Below are 22,847 nucleotides of genomic sequence, written 5' to 3' on the forward strand. Positions count from 1 at the left end.
GGTTGTACGTAAGCCACCGTGCCTGGCTTATCTTTGCTTTTATATAACGCAAAACAGGTGTCCAGCGGATGCCCAGAGCACAGGCTGGGGGTGGGCAGCCGGAGCCCCACAGCTGCTCTCAGCCCAGCTGCATTAGCAGCGGCATCTGCTGAGGGGGTGGGAGGCCTGTTGGAAGTGAACAAGCTCCCGACTGCCCGCTGGTGAGGGGAAGAGACCCTGTGCTCCAGCTTTTACTCAAAGGCGTCAGCTGGTTAGAACCCATGGTGGACGGGGTGTCATTTCATGCTCTGAGATCCAGGACTCTGAGCCACACAGTGCTGCTGCCTTGGCCCCCTGGGTTTATGGCTGCCTCATGCGGTACCCACCAGAAGGCAGGGTGGTGCTGCTCTGACCTCTGCAATGGGCACAGCCTGAGCCAGGCCTTCGGCAGCCCCCTGCCGCCAGCCTGTGGGTCAGCAGGGACCCGACATGATTCTGGGAAGGAGGCTGGCTATGTGTCCGCAGCGCAGTCCAGGTCCTAGCCCAGATCCAGCCATACAATGTGACCTCAAAAAAAATCACTTTTTTTTTTGGTACCAAATTTCCCCACCAGTGAAAGGCGGGTAGGGCACCAGCCTCCTCCTCGCCCTCTGGAAAGGTCAGAGGACCAGGCAGGCTGAGTCAATGGAGGCCACCTTCACGTTCCAGTCACGGCTGGGAGCTTTCCCAGCCTCTCCGGAGAGGCGGAGGAAGGGACAAGGGGAGGAGGGCAGAGAATGGAGAGGTTCCTCAGACTCACCGATCCATCTCATGAGCGAGGTCAGGATCTGCAGGTACTTGGTCTTCTGGACGTCAAAGAAGGTGAAAGGTCCCAGGAGGAGAGTGAAGACGGCCTGGGTGGGGGAAGAGCGGTGAGGGACAGCAGGAGTGGAGGACGGGATGGCTCCCACCCACCCCAGGGCACCCGGCACTGGTGGAGGCTCCCAGGGTTCAAATGTGTCACTGTGGGCAAGTGCCAAGTGCCAGCGGTGGGACAGGAGGCCCAGAGCCCTGCCTCCCTGCCACCACTCACTCATAATGTTCAGACACTACTGCACTTGCTGAGCAAGGCCCAGGTGACATTATAGCACTGCCCTGGCCACAAGCGCAGATCCGCTAGGAGATGGCAGCAAGATCAGGATCAAAAGGAACACCAGACATGCCCTGTTACTGGGAAGAAAGGACACAGGGAGGAAGGGACGCAGGCTCCAGCAGACAGCACGGTAGAGAGGACAGCCCTTCTGAAGGGCTAGGAGAAGAGGATTAATCAGGACCCTGTCCATCAGCCACGTTTTCATGGCAAATGGAAGGGGAAGCTGGGGGACGAGAGCTGGCGGCCGCCTGGGCTTCTTGCTCAGGAGCATGTCCTGCATTAGGGAGGGAGTCTGGGGGAGGGGAGGGGAGGGGCCTGGAGCACCAGTCCTCTTGGTCACCTTCTCTTTGGACATCAGGGTAAGTGTTTTTACTTAAAGTAAAATAAAATAAACCCTGTGTTAGAAAACTCTGTGGGAAGTTTGGACCCTCTTTGCAAAAGCCACCGGGGTAGTGTGGCTGTGGCATGGCAGACTGGGAGGGCCGCGGCACTTTAGGCTTTCCTTGCCAAAGTGGATGCTCAGGGAGCAGAAGAATTAGAAGCTGCTCCTCGGAGTTAAGATGATGGTGCCATTTCCAATCTGCCACTCGGAAGCCGGCGAGGCATCAGACCTGATTAACATTTACACTGTGCCATTTGATCACGTTAGCGCTGATGACACTCACTGGAGATGCGGCAGATGACTCTGAAGCCAGCGAAGGTGGGAAGGGGGCCCTGTGGGGAGCCGGCTCGTGGTCTTGTGATTGGGGTGCATCCGTGGCAGCTGCCCAGCCTGGGGTCAGTCCCCGTGCCAGACAGGCAGGAGCCCCACAGAAGGGGGGTGAGCCCACCCCGCCCCCACCATGAGGAGAGCAGGATGTGGGAGAAGCTGTGACCTCTTATCCAAGTCCATTATCGCTGTGAGAACAACGGCTGAAGGACTCAAGTGCCCCTTAAAGGAAAAGGCTCTAATTAGTTGGGTGGGTGAAGGCACCCTGGCAGCCACCAGGGCTGGGAGAACTGGAGAAGGCTTTCTGCTGGGAGCCTCCTAACCGCGCTGCTTCCGTTCAGGAGAGGGGAAGGAGATGTGTTTCCACGAGGCTGCGGTGACGGGGAAGGCAGAGAAGGGACTCCCCTGGCAAAGGCAAGGGCTCTCAGGCCCAGGGACAGGAGCTGGGACACGGAAACTAATGCCCACACAGCCACCACCTCTGGCCTGCGAGTCTGTATGCAGCACCATCAGCCAGTCATTTAGGAAAATTACCACTTCAGGGGAACTTTCCACTGATGAACTTCTCTCTTGAAGGATGAGAAGGGGACGTCAGGTGGAAGAATAAATACAGAGCCACTTGCCACAATGTTTCCAAGTAACTGTGATCTGCAGGAAACTGGAGTCCTGGTGTGTCCAGGGCTTGGTGGCTCACCTTTGACCTGGGATGCCTCCCACTGAAAACACAGTTCTCCAGATGTGGGGTCAGAATTCTAAGGGTGGTTGACAGGGGAGGTCAGATCTCATCTTAGAGCCTTAGGATTATTTTTCAGAAGGTTCCACCACATAAGGGTAGAGGAAAACAGAACCATCCCCAAGGGTGCCCCCGTCCTACCCTTGGGGACCCTCACTCTGAGGCCTTGTCCAACTTCATCCTCCTCCTCAGTGCACCTCAGGACATAGTAGCCCCATTTTGTAAAACCCTGCAACGCAATCCTAGCCGCTGAGGGCGTCCCCATGTAGAAACCAGGCACACGCCCCTCCAAAAGGTAGAAGAGGACCTGTGTGTGAGGAGCAGATCAAGTGGTGGGGAGTAAGAACCTAGTGGAGTGTGAATGACAGTCGACCCCCATCTATGTTCTCATGCCGGGTCCTGGGGACGCAGATCTGTCCTCAGAAGGGGAACTCGCAGCGAAAGGGTCTTTTGGAAAATGTGACCAACAGCTGTGGAATCCATGGACAGGGGCTGGGATGTGGCTGCTTTTCCTTTTAAAGCTCAGTAGCACAGATTGGCGGCACCACTGGGGAAGCTCAGGGCCCACTGAGTGGCAGCCGACACGCGCAGACCGCCCAACAGCAGCCCTGCCATGGGCCGCAAGCTCACGCATCAGAGGGAGCCAGATGAAGACGCAGACCTTGAGCTGGGGCTAATTAAGAAACAGGTGTCCTCTGCAAATTAGCAAGAGCCACAAGGCAGCAACTGCGGGAGCAGGCATCCAGAGTGACAAAGGACAGAGATGGGAATGGCGGTGGAGCCAAGGTCTTTGGGAAGAAAGAGGTTTGGGCAGAAGGACCAGCCCCAGTCCCCTGATGGTCTAGTGGGGCAGAGTCCATCTCTGAATGCTCAGATGTGGCACTTGATGTTTTCTTTTTCCTTTTAAAAAAAGATGAAATAAAAAAGCCAAGAGACAGCCTATCCTCTTGGGTCTTCTAGTCTAGCCCAGATGACATTATAAATTAGCTGGCTCCCGAGCAAATTTCCAACCCCCAAATGCCATTGATCAGTTCAAACTCAGCCTCTGTTCAAGGACTCTTGTCGCCCGAATCATTCCAGGAGGCAGGGACGCCAGTCACTGCAGACAAATGTTTTTCTTAAGAAACAAATAAAAACCCAACTCTGATTTCTAATGAAATCCTCAAACTGATCTCTGGGAATGAAGTTCATGACAGACCCGGGAGGGTGCAAATGGGGCCACTCAAAAATCTCTCTTTCCGGGTCAGTGAGCTTAGCTGCACACCAAAGTCCCCATGGCAGCCTTGCCAGAGTCTTGATGGACACAAGGCAGCTCATGTTCCCAAGACGCTGCAGGCAGAACTTGGCCTCAACTCTTTTAGCATGTTCTGAAGTCTCCAACCCGACAGGGCGACCTGCCCTTCTATGTCCCCTGTGCAGCTGAAATGCACTGCCTACTCCTGTTGCTCAGGCCCCAATGTCCAGCCATCTCCAACGCCTTCCCTACTTTTTGCATTAGGTTCCTGTGGCTGCTGTAACAAGTTATCACTACCATGGGTGGCTTCAAACCACACACATTTATTTTCTCCCAAGCCTGGCAGGGCAAGGCTCTGGATAGCACAGCATGGCACCCCCTGCAGGAGACAGCCTCGTCCTGCACATGCTCTAAGGACAGGGCTGGCCAGAGCCACCATGCTCTAGCCTCTGTCAGGTGAGACGCAAGGACAGAATAGGGAACAGACACTCCTGATCTGTATCCCAGGCCTCTGTCTCCTGGAGCCAGGAGGGCTACCTGCTCTCCAGAGCCAGGGACTGAAAGATGTGGGAAGACTGGGCTGGGCCTGGAGAATCCCTGGACAGTGTGTGATTTTGCTGAGACCAGGAGTACCACCTGCTCCAGAGGCTGGCAGCTGAGCTCTGAAGGCTCGGCCACCAACCTGAGCCCCACTTTAGATCCTCCTGAAGTGCGTGGACCCAGCTGTCCTGCTCTGGCATGGGAGAGATACACTCTCTGCTACTTATCAAAGGGGAACCTCAACTCAAAAGCTCTTGACTTGGACCTGCTGAGGCTGAGCTGTTACCACCTGCCCAAGTCTTCTCTGGTCTGACCCCACAGCACTCAGCACTCACAGAAGAAAGGCCATAAGTCAACATAACCTTACTTCACATACAAAACGAACCTAAGGTTGGCAGTGTACCATGTCCTTTGGTCAGCTGCCCCAAGTGGGAAGGCATGAGTATTCACATTACAAAACAAAAGCAGAGCAATTTGTCAGTGACACATGTCTGTAATCCCAGTGGCCTGGGAGGCTGAGGCAGGAGGATTGGGAATTCAAGGCCAGCCTCAGCAACTTACTGAAGCCCTGTCCCAAAATAAAATATAAAAAGGACTGGGGATGTGGCTCAGTGACTGAGTGTTCATGGGCTCAATTCCCAGCACAAAAAAAAAAAAAAAAAAAAAAAAGAGAGAGAGAGAGTAAAGCAACTGGATACCTAGCCCCCTCCCCATCCCTAAATTTCTCTGCATGTTTAGCTGGTCAGAAAGACAAAATGAAGAGTTAAATTCGGCTCTAACCCACAGTTAAATCCCCTAGTTTAAGAGGTTGCAAAATCTCTGGGTCCTGCCATTTGACTAATATCTGTCACAGCCACCCTCAACCCTGCTGTCCTCCTGGCTATCAACCCTCTCCCCAAGCCCCGGCCAGGTGCTCTGTGATGATGTCACTGCCCAGTGCCGCAGGCCCCTTCCTATCTAAAAGGCGCTCACTTCTGCAGTTTTGTTCCATCCTTATGCCCATCTGCAAAGTCACTAGAGTGGGAAATGACACCCTCATGTCACTGAAGAGGAGGCAGAGGAACCAGAGAGCTTGGACCACGGTGCAAAGGGGCAGTGGGGAGATGCACAGTACTGGACCCTGGGCCTTTTTTCTCCCCAATATTTTTTAGTTGTAGGTGGATACAGTATTTTTTTAAAAATTTTATTTTATGTGGCGCTGAGGATGGAACCCAGTGCCTCTCATGGGCTGGGCGCGCGCTCTACCACTGAGCCCCAGCCCAGCCCGCGGGGCCTCTCCACTGCAAGTGTGGCACACTGCATCCTCCTGGGCTCCACCGCCCCTCCTCCCACCTCCCCTCTTCCCACCTCCTGTCCTCACATCAGGTTAATTCTCCCCTATGCCCTTACCCTTTTGAATTATCCTCCCAGCAAAGAAGTCCCCATTTTACCCTCTTTCGTCCCCACCTTCAAAATCCTGTGTAAGTGCCAACCCACGCTGCGGCTACGCTGTTCCTCCCCGGGGACTCTGGACCAAATTCCCAAGCACACAGTCAGCACCGCATGCCTGACTCTTGCAGGCACACACAACTGCTCCTTTTGCATGGGTTGACCCTGCACCCCCAGCAGAGTACAGGCACTTTGAGGGCAAGGACTGTGTCCTCGTTTGTCCCAGCACCCAGGAAGGGCTCTGCACACACGAGATGCAGAACCAAAAGCCAGTGTGTGTAAAAAGCACTGAATTTGGAGGGGCCAGTGCCAGGGAGCAGGGGCGGTGGGTGTCATCCTGAAGTGGGGAGGGGCCAAGCCCAGTCCTGCAGGCTCGCCGTGGAGCCCACCATCCCTCCTGACACGGGGGCACGCCTGCACTAGCAAAGCAAACAGCACGTGGACAGCGGCACACCATCTGCCCACCACAGTCCACTCTGCGGGGAAACCTCTTCCCACAGCAGCTGAGAGGCTGGCCTCGCACTCTCGAGGCCCTGCGTTCCAGCTGCAGCACGCAACAGAGAGAAATCCACACGCTCTGGTTTCGGAAGAGCAAATAAATCAAAGCAGCACTGCTCTGCCTGCTACTGTCCTCAGGGAGTGTCACGTTCTCTTGGGAAGGACACACACATCCAAGAGGGCCCCGGGGCACCTGGCCTCTGCCATCAGCACTGCCCAGGACCCCATGAAGGAGGGGACCCATGGATTGTGACCATGCTGAAACTCTGCCTGGCCCCCAGAAGAGGTGAGCGCTAAGAAGAGCTGAAATGTCCTCAAAGGAAGACCCAAAGGAGAGTCACGGTGTGGAGACGACGGAGTTACAGCCATGGGCCAGCCCCGCTCTCCCCTCACAAGAACAAAGGAAAACCCCAAAGCCTGCTTGCCGGCTTTCCTCTTGATGGGCCGAGGTGGCGTGGCTGCAGTTTCTGACTGTAACTTACACTGGTGAACTTCCCACCACTGCTGGTCCTTCTCATAAAGGGGGAGGAAGCAGGGCTCCACTCCTGGAAGAAAGGGAGGACAGGCGAGAATGCAGGGCAAACCTGCCAAGACCCTTCTCCCTGTGTCCCAACCAACCCATGGGACAGAGTGACACACCAACCACCCTCTGCTACAGGCCACCCTAGGAAACTTCTGGGTGGGAGGCGGACAGTGAGCTGCCTCCTGGCCCGGCGGGAAGGGTCCCGCCTGGCCTCCACAGGGGTGAGTGCCCCAGGGTGGAGGGAGCGCAAAGGCCCCCTCATGTGGTGCTCCCTCCTCCCCCAGCTGAAGGCGGGTACACCTGGCCCTGCTGGCCACTCGGGGCACTCCCTGGGCAGTGGGCTGCTTCCTCACCGGGTGGGCGGTTCCCAAGCGCCCACTTACTGGTCTCCCTCTAACAGGGACAGCCGGTGTGTGTGGTGGCCGAAGTGCAGTGGGAAGGAGCTCCCAAGAGCCCGGAATCCAGGCACAGCAGCCTCCGCTTCATGCCACGGCCAGTCAGCTCCTGGCATCGCCATGCCAGAGGCCAGCAGCCCACCGGAGCTTACCTGCTCCAGGGCCCAGGTGTGTGTGTGTGGACTGGGTTTTTCTGTTCATTTAGCAGGGGTGAAGAAGGCACCTCTCATAAGGAGAGAGTTGGGGAAGATGGAGTGGCTACCTTAGACACACAGGGACCTTAGGGGGCAGATGACAAAACCCTCAGGCTAGGAGTGGCCCAGGGGAGCGGGTTCAGGTGGAGCTGGCCCATGCCAACCACACGGCTGAGCTCGCTGGATTGATCCTGGAAGGCATTTCAGGTGATAAAGGGGATGCTCTTGTTGGGAACGAGGGGCCGAGAGCTAACTGGGGCTAAGGGCGGCTCAGCGCCAGCCCCTTCCTAACTGGAAACTGAACTTGCAACACGCCCTTGATGTACAGAGGAGAAATCTTCAAGGACTCTATTTTTGCTTCTCGAGTGGCTGTGAGCATTCTGGTTTGGGAGTTTTAATTTTTCTCACTTGAATTAAGGCTTCTGGGGATTCATCCACCAAAGGGAGGTAAGTGCGGAAGGCAGCGTGGGACGGTGAAGAGCTGCAGGCTCTGAGCCACAGGGACAGGGTGGGGACTGCATCCTGATGTCCCTGCTAACTGAGCCCTGGGGAGCTACTGCCTTCTCAATGCACATTATGTGTACACAGGTTGCAGATATCCAACAGCCCTGGCACCTGGCCCAACGGTACACATCAAATTACCAGGTCCCAGCCCATTCACCCTCCAGACCTCCCAGGTACAGGAATACGGCCACGCAAGACCTCCATGCAAAGAATGGGAAGTCAATACTATCTTTTTTTTTCAGATGGAATCTCCCTATAGGAGATTCCAGCCCTACAGGCTGGCTGGCCTTGAACTCCTGGGCTCAAGTGATCTTCTTCCTCAGCCTCCTGAGTAGCTGGGACCACTGGAGCATGCATCTGGCTATGATACTATTCTTACCTGATATGTGTTACCTCCAAACAAGTTCAACAATGGTTCAAGTGCACTTTAGGAGTATTTGAGTTCTTCCCAAACACAAAGATGCAGTCACCCTGCAGATGACTGCAGAGAAACAGACAGGCTCTGTGGGGGACCATTAGCAGTATATGTGCACCCAACCCAGGGAACCCTTGTCACAGCCTATCTGCCCAAACTGTAGGATGAGAGGCATTGTACAATGTAGAAGAGGGCTTCTGAGCTCTGCAGAAGATCACGCTTCCACAGGAAACTGCGGAAGGAACTTTCAAAAACAATCTCCCTGGGCCGGGCATAGTGGTGCACGCCTGTAATCCCAGCAGCTCAGGAGGCTGTGAGGCAGGAGGATTGCAAGTTTGAGAGCAGCTTCAGCAACTTAGCAAGACCCTGTCTCAAAATAAAATATAAAAAGGGCTGGGATGCGGCTCAGTGGTTAAGTACTCCTTCTGTGTTCAATCATTCCTGGTACCAAAAAAAAAAAAAAAAAAAGGAAAAAGGAGAGAAGTGAATGCANTACCTGGAGATGCCTGCTAACAGGATTGAAAGACTTAAAGATTCAGGGGATGACTGAAGAGAAAAATGGACAATTAGCCAGGTATGGTGGCACACATTTGTAATCCCAAAGACTTGGGAGGCAGGATGGCAAATTCAAAGCCAGCCTCAGCAACTTAGTGAGAGCTCATCTCAAAATAAAAAATAAAGCAAAGGGCTGAGGACTTAGCTCAGTGTTTAAGTAACCCTGGGTTCAAAACAAACTAAGACAGTCGATGTTTAAGTTACCCTAAAGTGGTATGTGCTTCTTGAACATGAGAAGTCAAGACTATACAGCTTGATCTTATCTCACCACATCTGCTGCTCAGCTGCATACTGCAGGGTGGGTGGAGAGGCAAAACATCTGCAGCTCAAGTCAAAGGCTAGTCTGGACTCGCTGGAGGATTCTGGGGCCCATGCAGAGGCAATAATAGGCCAGAAGGTAAAGATTTCAGCAGGGTTTTTTTTTTTTTTTCGGAGAAGATATGCTGGGAATAGAACCCAGGTCCTTGCTCAGACTAGGCAAATACTCTGCCTCTGAGCTACATCCCTGGGCCCAGCAGGACGCTCTAAAGCAGCTGCTAAGCTGCCAGAGGAAAGAAACCAAAGCCACCCAGCTGGAGTCCAACAACCAGGCGGGGACCTGGCCTCTCCCTGGGTGATTGAGACATGGAGAAATGCTGTGCACCTGTTGGGTGCACTTGGTGCAAATCAGGCTGGCCATGTGGGGATGCTGGAGCAACTTCTGCTAGTGAAAACTGGCACTTATTTCCACTTTAGGATACCGTGGTTGAGAAGGGTTAAATACTTTGTCCAAAATCTCTCAACTAGCTACTTAGACACAGCAGGGGTTTGAGCTCAGTCATCTGCATCCAAAGCCCTCTCCCCTTGAGAGTGAGTAACCACCTCCCTTGAAAGGGCTGCCACCTCCCCACAGCCCCTTGGGTTGGCTCCCCTGGGGGAGGAGGGCAGGGCTGGGTTGGTCCCATGGCCTTAGCCTGGCACAGTCACTGTTCCTCTTGCTCTGTCATTGAGGACATGCCTGTATGGTCTCTTTCTTAGCTGAAGAACCAGATGGCACCCGGTGGTGGCAGAGTTCCAAGTATTTGATGCTAGAGCGCAACCCCGGTGGTTTGGGGGAAAAGACAGATACTGAGGAAAACCCGCAGTCATTCACTTAATGATCATAAGCCATCAGGGCTTACAAAGGATGGCCTGGCTCATCACAAGCATGGCGGAGAGATGGAACCCAGCACCAGCAGGTTCAGGTGGCAAGATAGGGAGGCTTGACCCTGAGCCAGGAGGGGGCCTTACCTGGGAGCTGTGGTGGGCCGGGGTGGGGGTGTGTGCTCAAGGTTGTGGAAGGCGGGGAGCTGGCACCTGCTCTAATAACTCCCTGTTCACACATCAGGTGCAAAGAGAAGTCGGTGGAGGGAGAGCTGGGTGGTGAGCTGCGGTGATTCACAGCGCATGGACGGTTCTGTTTCTGTTCACATCAGCCCCACAAAGATGGAGCTCCCCTAACCTTTGTTGAGGGGGAGTGTCTGCTCTGAGGGTGAGGACCAGGGCAATGACCTGACCCCCCTGGGGAAAGGTGGGACCAGCAGGTCTTGGAACTGGTCCAGTTGAGACAGTGGCCATCAGCTGTCTGTGGGCCTAAGGGCTGAGGAGGGAGGCCAAGGCTCACCAAGAGCCCAGAGCCATGTAGGTGCCAGTGTCCTTGGGGGACACAGGCCAGGGCAGGTGGGCAATGGTGGGAGGGAAGGCTGTAGGAACCTAGGCTGCCTCACAGAGAAGCACTTCTGAGTAATTCAAGCAGGGAGAGGGCAACTGGAGGTCCCTAAAACCAGGCTTGAAAGACTTGAGTAACAGAAACAATCTCCATGACCTTGGGGCAATGCTCATGCTCTGAAGGGGCAGCTTGGACCCAAGGAAGAGCTGGACTCCTCTCTGTTCTAATGAGGTTTAAAAGGGACCTTGATCACATGGACGATGGGCATGGGAAGCGGGTGAGGGGAGAATGCAGGGATGCTCGTTCCCATCCTGTGGGGACAGAGGAGAGAGAATGTCCATCCTGGTCCTCCCAGGGCCTCCTGGGAGGCAGAGTGAGGGACACCCCACCTGCAACTACGCTCTCTTCCTGACTCTCCTGGCCAAAGTAACAGGTGCAAAGACCGAAACTTCTTGGACTTGGGTCACTGTCACTGTTTAGCTCTTGGTCTTGTTTATTCACACCAGATATAAAGGAAGTGGGGAGGGCAGGCACTTTGATCTCATCCATGAGAGAAGGTGGCCATGTCTGCTTTGCCCCAATCACTGTGGGCCAAGGAGCTACTGCAGGGCCAGGTGAGAGGTCTCCTTGATCCTGACAGGTCCTAAGTATAAGAGGACTCCAGAGGAACTGGTGGGCTGTGTCCAGAAGAACAGGGCCCTCTGGGGCACCAGTCCACCTAGCCCCTTGGCCACCTGGAACAAGGCATTCATTCCCTGGATGCCCAGATGCCAGGAAGGAACCTGCTCAGATTCAGCAGGTGGGCGAGGCAGGAGCCCTGGGGCCTGCAGGGCTCTGCCTAGCCCCTGACCAGCTGGAAACCGACTGCTCTTGGGACTTGTCTGCCTCTGGGAACAGGAGGAGGCAGGGACATGCCCTGTGCTGCCCTCTGTGAGAGGGGCCAGGTGATCACTTGACAGGCTCTCCACAGCCTCCCTTTCTCATTCCATGCTCTCTGAGCAGGAAGAGGATAGAGGTGGGAATGCTCCACACTGGAGCTGGAGGGAGGGAGGAGGGGGGAGGGAGGAGGGGGGAGGGAGGAGGGGGGAGGGAGGAGGGAAGTCAGGTGCGCAGAGTGCGGAGCCCTGCAGAGAGGAGCACACGGGCCAAGCTGGCTCCTCCCCTTCCCTGCTGACGTCTGACCTCGAAATAGACAGGAACTGAGCAACCTTGGAGGCGGGGAAGGAGGGAAGACGGCACGTCAACTGGCTGATTAATGAGCTCTGTGGAGCTGGGTGTAAGAAGTTACACTAACAACCCCAGCCTGAGATGCCCTCCATGGGGTGCTGGCACACTGTGGGGTCTGGAGCCTCCCAAGCATCAGATGCACTGTGAACTATGGGGGGAGCCGAAAGCACCTCCAGCAGAAGCATGAGAAGCACCTGTTGGCCTCGGGGAACAGAGCAGCCACCAGGGAACAGATACAGTGGTGCCCCTTTCCTCCTGAAGACATTCAGAGTCTGAAAACGTCCTGTGCAGAGATGGGCACTGCTGCTTCCTGTCTGCCCAGGAGCATCTTAGTGTTGATTCCAGGGTGTCTTAAACCAGGGCTAAGGAAGTTCTCACCCTGCCAGTTAAACAGGCCTCAGTGTCTCATGACCCTTCCTTCTACAGTCACACTCTCATCTGGCTTCGGCTCAGTGACACTCACAGCACCTCCCTTACGCTTGAAGGCTGATTAAGATGTCCCTTGGTTGCTCTCTGCTAATCCACAAGACTTCCTGAGCTCGTGCTAATTAATCACATGGCACCATTAATATGCACCTTAACTGTTTGGCTCTGTGTCACGCCCTTCGTTCCGTGTATGCATACACATCTTTCTGCTGCCTGTGAGCCCTCTGGGGTCCTGTGGCTCCTTCTGCCTCCTCAGGGACAGGGTGCACTGCAGATGGTGCAGGGACAGCTCCTCCCTGCATACAGGTGTTGTGAGCCAACGTGCAGGGCGAGTGCCAGGGCAGGGACTCTGGTTATGGGGAGGGCAGTTATTATCCTGGAGTGCTTTATTTAATTAAAACATCAATACCAGGGCCCTGGAGCTCTGCAGAGCCATGGCACCTTCTGCTTGCAATATGCCCTCTGTAACAGAAAGCCTCGTTCAGGGAGCAGCCCAGCCTCCCCAAATCCAGCAGGGCCACCAAGTGCCATGGACTGATCTGCAGGACAGAAGCAGACACAGAGCAGGAAACCAGCTTGGCACATAGTTTTCATTACAGACAAAACACCCAAGCACATTCCATGTTACTCCGGAATTATGGGGAAGTTGCTGGGTTCTGTAGACTACAGTTCTTTTCTGTACGTTTTTGGGTGAGTAAATGGGTTTAAAAGTTAAAAGGGTGGGGAGGGATCTGAAATCAACAACTTTAAAATCTTTAAAGAACCTGAAATCATTTTTAACTCTCTGCCCAGCAATGGGCATGTTGGAAGGGGAGGAGGGTGCGCAGCATTGAGTGGGCTACTGTTTTGGGGTATGCCTGCAGCCCAGCTTCTCAGGGGAGGACAGGAGGCACGTGCACAGGCATGCGCATGTACACACACACACACACACACACAGGACAGGGTGTAGCTCAGCCCGGAGGCTTGGAAAGAAATCTGCGCCAGGTTTTCAATGCCGATTGCTCTGCTCACAAACAAGGAGGCTCAGTGTCAAGCTTGGGGCTGGCGGATCAATGTGAAGTGTGTATAAAAATGGGCCTGAAAAAGCACAGTGCAGAAGGTCCCCAGCAGGGATGAGCACTCCCCACGGAGACCTATTTGGAAACTTCCCAACCAACTGGCCTAGCATGAGTGTGGATGGCGGGTGTGCGCCACAGCCACAGTGCCGCAGCTTCCCCAGCTCAGGAATCCATGGGGTGGGGTGGGGTCTCCTGGGCTACTGTACTTTGGTGGCCTGCTTCCGGTGCCCATCCCGGCCCAGCATCTGTCTGTTTCTCCAGCTACACAGGCTGGGTTTCGTTTGGGCTTCTGTCCCTGTGCATATGAATGCATGTTACGTGTCCCTTCACACAAGAGATGGGCTCCTGAAGGTCTATTTACAAACGGTTAATTTTCATAGAAAACCTCTTAAATGAAGCTAAGTACTTAAGGGAGACCTGCAGGGAGTCCTTCTGTGAAGTAGGGAATAACTTTGTAACAAATAATTACCCCCCGAGTTTATTCTACACATTTGGATTTTCACATAATGGAGGCTGAGAGTTGAGTGTGCTGGGTGTGCACAGGGCAAGGTCATGGCACACAAGTCCATTTTCCTGTCTCCGTCCACTGAGCAACCTGGGAAGGCCACGGCCATTCCCCGAGAGCCCAGAGTGCCCAGGCTTGCTCTGGGCAAGTGACACTTGCAAAGCTGCTCTTAATACTTTCCAGAGGAGGCGGCGGCACGGGCACTAAGCATTGTCCTTTGAGCTGGCGCATCAGGTGCTGGCCACGGCAGAGGCGGGACGTGGGGCGTGATGGACGGTGGGCTTGATGCCAGCTGACAGAACCCTTGTCCCTGAGAGCTCCATTAAAAATAAAAACCACAGTCCTCTCACTGAGCAGGAGGCGGTGGCTTGGGCCAAACACCCAAAGGCTGGGGTGGGGGAGGGGAGGCAGTCACAAGGTGGCCCAAGAAGGTGTCACCCAGGTGTCCCCAGAAAGATGAGGTGCGGTCTTGGGCAAGGTGGGGCAGCAACGGGCAGGTACAAGAGGGCTGGGGACTGCACCAAGACAACAGTGGCATCGGTGGGGGATGTGGCTGGGTGAGGGCTCGAGGGGTTCCCAGGCAGGTGTTGGCTCGGGAGCCTGAATTTCATTTAGAGAGGGCTGGAGGTGTGGGCAGCTACTCCCAGTGAGACACAGCTCTCAGGAAAAAAGGAAGGAAGAAAAACAGGCCTGTCCCTGTGTTATTGATTTCCTTGAAAAAGAAAGAGACAAGCTAATCCTTCCAAGTCCGTCATCTGAGCCAGCGAGAGCGGCTGCTGCTGGAGGCTGGGGCTCACTCAGTATCAGGTACCGGCTCTGTCCTGTGGCAGGTGCCTCCATTTCTGGGGAGTGGGGAAGAGATTTATTCTTCCTCAAGACCCTATCTCCAAGGACGAAGGCAGGGGCTCAGCCATGTGTGGGGGACCTGGAGACCCCTCTCCCCAGAGGCTCAGGGCCGCACTGAAGACACCTCAGCTCCTGCCCTGAGTCACACCTGACTGTGCAGGGGCACCTTCCCCAGGTGAGAGGGGAGGTGGGTGGCAGAGCACACCTTCCTCTCCGGAGCCTCCAGAGCTGGCTGAGAAGCACTGACAAGAGGCACGCGGGGAGGGAGAGGCACGCAGAGAAGACAGGCACCCAGGCAGTCCCGAGCACCTCGACGAGGTCACCATGGTTTCACGGAGGCACTTGGTGCCTAGACCTCAGCCCCTCCCAGGCACCGGGAATGCCCTCCTGACTTGCTCTGGTTTAGCACCAGACTGAGTCCTAACCCGTGGGAGGCAGGCAGGAGGGTGGGCACCGCACAGGGGAGGGAAGTGCCTGCTCCAGGCAAGGGCCCCAGACCCACGCTTGGATTCAGCTCCACTGACGGAGTCAGACGCCCTTGGGAGGGCCCTCACTCCAGCCTCACCAGGCCCCGTTTCCATCCAGGTTCTCGTGCACAGATCTGGGGTGGTGTTCACCTGTTTGCTCTGGGGGCAGCAGGCCACTGAAAATGGGTCGAGTGTACCACACCATGATGGGCAACACTGTGACCCGGAGTGCCCATGTCCTGTGCCGTCACACTGCTCCTAAGACGTGTGGGTTCACATTGATTCCCTCCTCACTGGTCCTCCAGGCCACCTCCTGCCCCAGAACTGGTGAGAATAAATATTCAAGGGATGGCAGCGGTGACCCACTTATTAGCAGATGCCACAGCCCTGGGGCACAGTGGCTGATGTTGAAAGTACAGAGACCATGGCAGGGGAGGGAATGTCCTTGGGAAGAGGTGCTTACTTTCAATCCTATGTGAATAACCAGCGAAGTCCACTTCTCCGTCTGGGAGCAAGGGCATCAAGGAGAGGGCGCAGCACAGTCACAGGTGGGCGCACAGACGCAGAGCACTCAGCAGAGGCCACATCAGGCAGCAGCGCCCCAACCCCTGGCATATGTCGGGCTCTGAGGCTGGCACATAGATGCTGCCACCCCCAACCTCTGTGTGCAGATAGCACCAACCTGCATGTGCCGCAGGCACCAAGACTGCTTTACAGGGCAAGAGGACCCCGCAAGAGCCCCAAGGGCCTGGCTGAGGGCTTCAGCTCTGGGATCCAGAGGAAGCCACTGTCTCCCGAGCCTCAGTGTTCCCCACTGTGCAAGGAAATGATGCCACACCCTGGGTGGCTGGGAAGCCTGAATCAGAAATGCCACATCACTGGTGGTAACCACGAGCCCAGGTAGGAGGACTAGTCACCATGGGGGGCTCCTCCCGTCTCCACCCCTTTAGGAAGAGGATATTTTCTTGAGTAGTACTATTTTAGGAAGAAACCATGCGGTTCACAAGGGGGGCTGCATGCTGTTTGGAATTTTGTAGCCAAAGGCCAGTACTGCAGCTTGAGTCAGAGCCAAGGGGAAGCAGAAAACATGGTCTCTGGGCCCTTCACCAAGGGCCATCTTCCATGCTGCCCTGTGCCTGAACCTCAGGGTGGCCTACACCTATAGGAAGAAGCTGGTGGGCAGGACTCTCCCACACCCTACCCCTCTTCTCTAAGGGACTGCCAGAGGGAGCCTGGGAAAGATGGCCTCCATCTGCAGAGGTGGCAGGGCACCTGCTAGGCACTTACAGGCTGCATCCCCTTCTAAGTCACCTATGTCCAGAGGTGGACCTCACTGTTCCTGAGTTCAAGGCAGGAGAGCAAACCAGGATGACCTTGTCCTGTCCCAAGGCGGCCCACGAGGGACCTCCTGCTCAATACGGCCAGTTTGTGGCCGGGTCTCCAGCCAGGATAAGCTCTGCTCTGCCATCTGCGCTCGCAGCTCTGCTGGGCTAGAGCCGGCTGCGCTGCCTGTGACCAGCAGCCCTGCCCACCTGTAAGTGGTGGATGCCACCAGCTTTCTCCAAAGGTGAGAAGCTGACAGCACACAGGGAGCCCCTAGGACCCCTGTGTGCTTCCTCTGGCACTCTAGGAGGAGGGATGGAATCTGGGCTAGGGGTGGAACGGCAGGCTGGGAGGTCTGCGGGAATAAGGGAGCATAACAGGAGTGCTGGCAGCGCCCTGACCCCAGGGGACAGCAACACTTCAGGCCTGAGTTCTGGGCGGACCCTGCACACACTCCTACCACCATACCAGGGGTCCCTGGCTTCTGGGCTCCATGGCTGAGGAAGGAACAAAATGCCAGTCCTGACTCTGTTCCCATCAGAGCTGGATGGCCCTGCAGAAAGAGCCCAAGGTGCTCCCAGCCTGGGGCGGGGTTGCCTGTGCAAGAGCTCAGGCTCTGAACCTCCCATTCCTTCCTTTCTTATTTTTCCTCTTTTTTTTTTTTTTTTTAAGAACTTAAATTTTTTTTTTTTTTGTACTGTAAATGAGCAGAATGCCTTTATTTTATTTGTTTATTATATGTGGTGCTGAGGATCAAACCCAGTGCCTCACGCAGGCTAGGCAAGTGCTCTACCACTGAGCCCAGCCCTAGCCCTCCCATTACTTTCTTTGGAGGAGCAGGATGGGTGAGTGCCGGGGGCCTGAGAACCCAAGGGCAGCTAAAAGCAGGTCCTGAAACCCTTGGGTATAATAACAGGGCCCAGCTTACGGCAGGACACCGAGAGTGCATGTGAAGCAGGTGACGCGGAACCCTCCACCCCACAGCATCCTGCTCCGTGGCTACTGCAGGGGAAGGAAAGGATGAACTGATTCCTACCAGCTGCACTGGGAATCTTGGGATGCAGAAGGGGGTCCATGGTGCAAATAGAGGAAGTAGAAATTTCCACTTGTTAAGGTCAAGAGCTCTGGGAGGCAACTAGTAGCTGCTGGTGGAAAAAACTCCCTTCCTGAAAAGCCTGGCCTTAGGGACACTTCCTATCCCAGGTAGTCTCGTCTGTGTGCTCCTGGAGACCGGAGAGATGGCTTCCAGGGGACTTTCTGAAAACTAAGCCACAATACAAGCCTGTATCTTCATCTCACAGAGCATACTGTCCCAGGATAGCAATGAAGAAGGGGCCATTTAAAATATGCAGACGTGGCAGGGGTATATTACCAGAGACAGAGATGACTGTGTGGGAGGAGGGTGTTTTAAGTCTACCCCCTTGCGGCCCTGTCCAGCATTTTTGGCTAGCGGAAAAATCAGAACCAGTTGGCGGAGAGAGGCATGGTGGAGTTCCAAAAGGGATGGCCAATCTGAGTGTGAGTGACCAAGAGCAAGGAAAGAAAGGATGGCTTTCCTCCTCCCAGGACCCAAAGAGGCCACTTGCTAGAATCCAGCTGCCCTGCCCTCATCACCTACAGGAGGGCTCGGGTCTGAGGAAGGAAACCCACACCTCTGACACACCCCATTCCCAACTTTTCACCAAGGGAGAGAGGAGCTTCAGAGAGATGTAGGCACCAGCACTTGGGGTCAGAAGGCTCTGCTGTTCTGCAGGACCACGAACCCTGAAGTCACACGCAAAGCTGTAAAGCAACTTCCCAGACTACCCCAGGCCCTCTGCCTCGAGTTCCTTGGAGCCAGAGAGAGAGTGTGGGGCAACAGGGGCGACGGGGCCAACAGCCCTGGGAACAGGCTCCTTGGGGGGGGCGGGTCACAAGTCTTTCCACTGGGACCTGCACCTTGGCCTCCCAGCTCTGGAGCATCTGCAGGCACTAGGACAATTAGCTTTATGAGTTATAAGTGCAATATCTGGGAGACGACGGCAGTAATTAATGCTTGTCTGCTTTCCTGAGGGCTTCCTCCTATGCAGTCAGAGTTATTGAGACTCAGTGAGGGAGCTTCCATCATGTAGGAGGTTCATAGGAACGATTTAACAAGGCAATAATAACGCTTCTAAATAATTCACCAAGCAAACGGCAGCAGCTCTCCCAGACACTCACAGAGCTCCGTGTCCATTTTGCCGTGGGGGAGTGCGCTGGGCCGGGTCTGCAGACTCCAGCAGCTTCCCGGTAAAGACCCACCTCAGCTGCTGCCACTTCTCCTGGAGCCCCTGAAGCCCTTCCTCCACCCCTCCCCTGCCCACATGCAGAGGGAGGGGAGATCCAGAAGGACCTCACACGCACTCATACCTTAGCTGATCTTGTTAATCACGAGGTGCTGCAATGCTAAGAGGTTAACAAGTCCTCAGTTGGGCCTCCAGTGACTTGGCCCTACACCCTCAGGGCCCAGACAATTTAACTTGCCACCAGATTCCCACCAGACCTGTCATGGGAGAATCAAAGACAATTCTACTGCAAGACAAATTCCAAGGCACAGCTGAATGTGCAAGAGGAGCAGCACAGACCACTGACCCACTGCTCCAGAAACACAGAGGCAAGCAAACCTCTCCCATGGCCTAGGGGCAGGCCCCTTCAGCAGGTCTACAAGGCAGGGCAGGGAAGGCACTTAGGATGAACAAGATCAGACCCAAATAACACTGTTGCAAGGCCTGAGGACACCTTGCCAGGATAGAAGTAATCAAGTCAAAAGGCCACTGCTAGAATGGCCCAGCTTGCTCCTGGCCTCTTCTTCCCCTCCAAACCAGCTAAGTGGCCACTTGTCAAACTGTGTCATCTAGTACACGAAGTCTGCACCAGGGCTGAGGAGGACCAAGAGGAAGCAGAGAATATTAACAGACTCTGCAAAGGCTGAAGCGGAACATTTCTGAGCCCTGCCCACAAAGCAGGCAGAGATAAATGCTGCCCCTGGGTGCGTGTCTTATTATCCGAGGCCCCTCTGGCACATCACCCAGCTCTGCCCCCATACACCACGGCACAAAGCAATCAAGAACGAGCCTGGAGATTCATCTTCTTCCCATGTCCACAGGGATCCTTCCTGTCTGCAGAGGCTGTTTGTGGTCAGGGCCACCATCAGATGGATCAGTGTTATCTGCCTGTCAGGAGACCAGCATGTGCCTCTGTGCTCCTGAGCTGACCCCGAGGAAGGTCAAGCAGGGAGGCCTCTTAAAGAGGCGCGCTCTTCAAGAGCTTTACAAAGAGTGTCCCTGGAACCCTGTATTCCGGCCACAGTGGTGCTTGGTCCTGAAGCTGACAAGGACCTGGATGCCAAGTCCAAACCACATCTGACTTTTAAGCCTGGTCATCAGGATGCTCTGGAGCTAGAGCCTTATGACATGATCCGTTTTCTGCCAGGGCCAAGCCCCAGCATGTGGCCAGCGTGTGGAGATGGGCAGAGGCTCCCCTCTGGGGAAACACTTTTCCCAGCAAGGAAAGGTGGCCTACAGAGCTCGCCTCTCAGGGCGGCCTGCGACCCCGGGCTGGCCAGGACACTCACCAGGTAGATGTGGTAGGCGTCCACTCGGCGCAGGGGCCCCCAGCACAGGTCAGTGTCATTGTACTTGGCGTCTGTCTCCACACCGCAGGAGTCATTGTCAGTGGTGCTGCTGATGAAGAGCGGTGGCGGGCTTGGGATCAGGGTGGCCCTGCTCGGCTGGCAAAGGCAGAGCCACCCTTCCACAATATGACTCCCATAAACCATCTTTGGGACCTGCCCCTCTTGTTCCTTATGACTCAGGAGCCCTCAGTGGGAGTCCAAGCCATCTTTCCTGGGGCAGGGAAGGGGACAGCAATGCAGGACATGTCTCCTAAGCTCAGAGGACACAGCTGGCCATGCTGTGTGTAGAAAAGGGCTCTGGACATCCACTTTCCTTGGGGACCAGGGACCTGCTTGGTGCGGTGCTTCTATGCTGGACACTTTGCCTGACTGGCCAAGGCGGCCCACTGGCTACAGCCAGCATGGGGGGCAGGGGATACTCACCAGGTCACCTGCATGAGAGAGAAGGGCACGGCCGAAGCATAGATGGCCAGGTCCCCATACAGGTAAATGATGATGCAGAAGTAGAACAAGTTGACGCCCACTGAAAGCAACAAAGCCATGGACAGGGAGCTGGAGAGACACTGTACTCTTCTCTGACACAGAACCTCCACCTTCTCCATAGCAGTCAGTTCTCTAAGCCATTTATTTTCTACAAAAGGAGGGGAAAAAGGGCTCCATGGTCATTTCTCATGCTGATCGGCTACACTGTGACACTGGCAGGAGACACACTGGCTTTAGACCTGCATGTGAGAGGGTTGAGAGGCTCAGAGTTCAGGGAGGTTCTGAAGCAAGACAGGTACAAAGTTAGTGTGTGGTATGGTCAGCCCAGGATGAATGGAGGCACCGTCACCCTGGGGACAGGCTGGGTGTGTGTGGGGTGGGGACGACACCTGATCAGGAGCCTGAATGCCCACGTGTGTTGGGCCAGGGCTCCCTCCGCAGCCAGCATAGGGCTCTACGACAAGAAACTGCAAGCAAGAACCGAAGCACAGAGAAGTTGACAGGAAAAAGTTCAGCCATAAGGCTGAAATCAGCACTGCAAAAAAGCCCTTCAATTCCAAAGACCCAGGGCCTCCTTCCAGATTTAATGACCTTGCATCTGCTGGCCCAGGGTGGCCTGATGTGCTGGGGAGGGACAGTTCTCACAAGAGGCTCCTTTTCCTTACGAGCAGCGCCGGCAAGGGACAGTGCTAACTCCAGGAGTGTGTGCTACAGCTCCATCCACTGAGAACTAGGGGTGGGGATGTAGGGCTCACGTCCCAATTCCATCAGACTTACATTCCAACCCTGGCAAGTGCCTGGACATCTCCCACGGTGAGTGTCCCACCATGCTTGGCTACCTTCCACAGGGGATTCTAGCTAGGAAGCCCGGGGCGGGCAGAGGCTCTGAAAACAGCAGCGGGGCCGTCCAGCCCAAGGCTATGGCCCCAGACAGCTGGCCTCAGATTCTTGCTCAGACTATTGCTCAAGTTTTTGATGTCACTGGTCTCAAGCTGCTGGCTTCTCTGAGGACAGAAAGAAAAATGAAGTGACAGTTCTCTTCCAATCCTCGTGGCTTACAAGAGCCTGCAGCGTCCCCAGGGGAAAGCCCAGGACATGCTACTCCTGGGCTGTGTGAGGTCAGCTCTGCTCCTAGGACTCTGGGGGAGAAGACCAGGAAGGCATGATTTTCTAAAGGAGCCACGAGCGCCCGGCGTCTGCTTTCTGAGCACACTAGTTGGCATGTCCTTCACTGACATGTCAGAGGGAGACTTGATGTCCAAGCTCAGTGGCCCCGGGGCTGCCTATAACTCACGACCCAGGCTCTGGGGACAGCCGGCTCCAGCCTGCCTTTCTGCTCTCTGTGGGAAGGCATCGTCTCCTCCCCATTCCCTTCTTGCCACCTGCTGACGACTCCAATGTTGGTTGTTTATAAACTGCCATTGGCCCTCCCTGATCAATACAATTTCATTACTAGACACAAAGTGGGAGGATCAATGAACTTCCCGAGAGGACATCAGAGACTACGCTTGGCATTTCTAATGACAAGAAACAAGTGGAGAGCCCAAGGGAGCCTTTTGTGGAAGGCCGCCCTGCCAAAGGTGAAGATGACACTCTGACGATCTGTGAGTTAAGAGCAGAGCAGAGCAGAGGTGATTCTGCACCGCCCCACCTGGGGGTAACATTTGGCAATGTCTGAGGGCGGTTTTGATTGACACAATTAGGAGGTACTACTGACAACTGGAGTCCGGGGTGTTGCTCTACGACACTCAGGACAGGTCCAGCGACCGAGTTATCTGGCCCAACGTCCACAGTGAGGAGCTTGAGAAGCCCTGCAGGGGACAACAAGGAGACTTCTCTAGGTGTGGGGCTGTCTCCACACAAACATGCTGTTTTCTATTAGATTTGAATAAACCAGGAGTCTGGTTCATGGGGCAGGAGCAGAGATAAAACCAACCACTAGCTGGGCACAGTACGCACACCGACAATCCTAAGTTACTTGGAAGGCTGAGGCAGGAGGATGGCAAGTAGGAGGCCAGCCTCAGCAACTTAGTGAGACCTTGTCTCAAGATCAAATGAAAAAGGCTGGGATGTGGCTCAGTGGTAGAGCACTTGCTCAGCATGCACATAGCCCTGGGGTCCATCCCCAGTACCACAAACAAACAAAACAAACCACTGGTTCCTAGAATTCTTACAGAAATCAAGGCAGATTACAGAATATGAAAACAAGAAATGAGGTTTAAAAGATGTTTCTTCTCTCCCATGTGTGACTTATTTTACAGGTTTGCATTTTGAAGGTCAGGAAACGCCTCTGCTCACTCAGTGCAGTGGGACAGGGAGCGACAGAAATGCAGC

The 22,847-nt window shown here is 54.9% G+C and overlaps 1 protein-coding gene across 6 annotated transcripts in view; it reads right to left on the bottom strand.

Annotated features, from left to right (window-relative positions):
* The window catches only part of Tmem104 (transmembrane protein 104), a 52,476-nt gene that overhangs the window by 17,069 nt on the left and 12,560 nt on the right, over positions 1–22,847 (bottom strand). For 5 of the 6 annotated variants that reach the window (XM_048797898.1, XM_015504224.2, XM_048797896.1 and 2 more), the window contains exons 7-9: positions 20,454–20,553; positions 19,971–20,079; positions 779–872 (exon numbers count right to left, since the gene is read on the bottom strand). In XM_048797898.1, coding sequence (XP_048653855.1) covers positions 779–872; positions 19,971–20,079; positions 20,454–20,553 — 303 coding nt within the window. The remainder of the gene's footprint in view (positions 1–778; positions 873–19,970; positions 20,080–20,453; positions 20,554–22,847) is intronic. The other variant, XM_015504225.2, reaches the window with a different exon arrangement.

Source organism: Marmota marmota, unplaced genomic scaffold, assembly GCF_001458135.2.
Source record: "Marmota marmota marmota unplaced genomic scaffold, marMar, whole genome shotgun sequence".
Taxonomy (NCBI): Eukaryota; Metazoa; Chordata; class Mammalia; order Rodentia; family Sciuridae; genus Marmota; species Marmota marmota.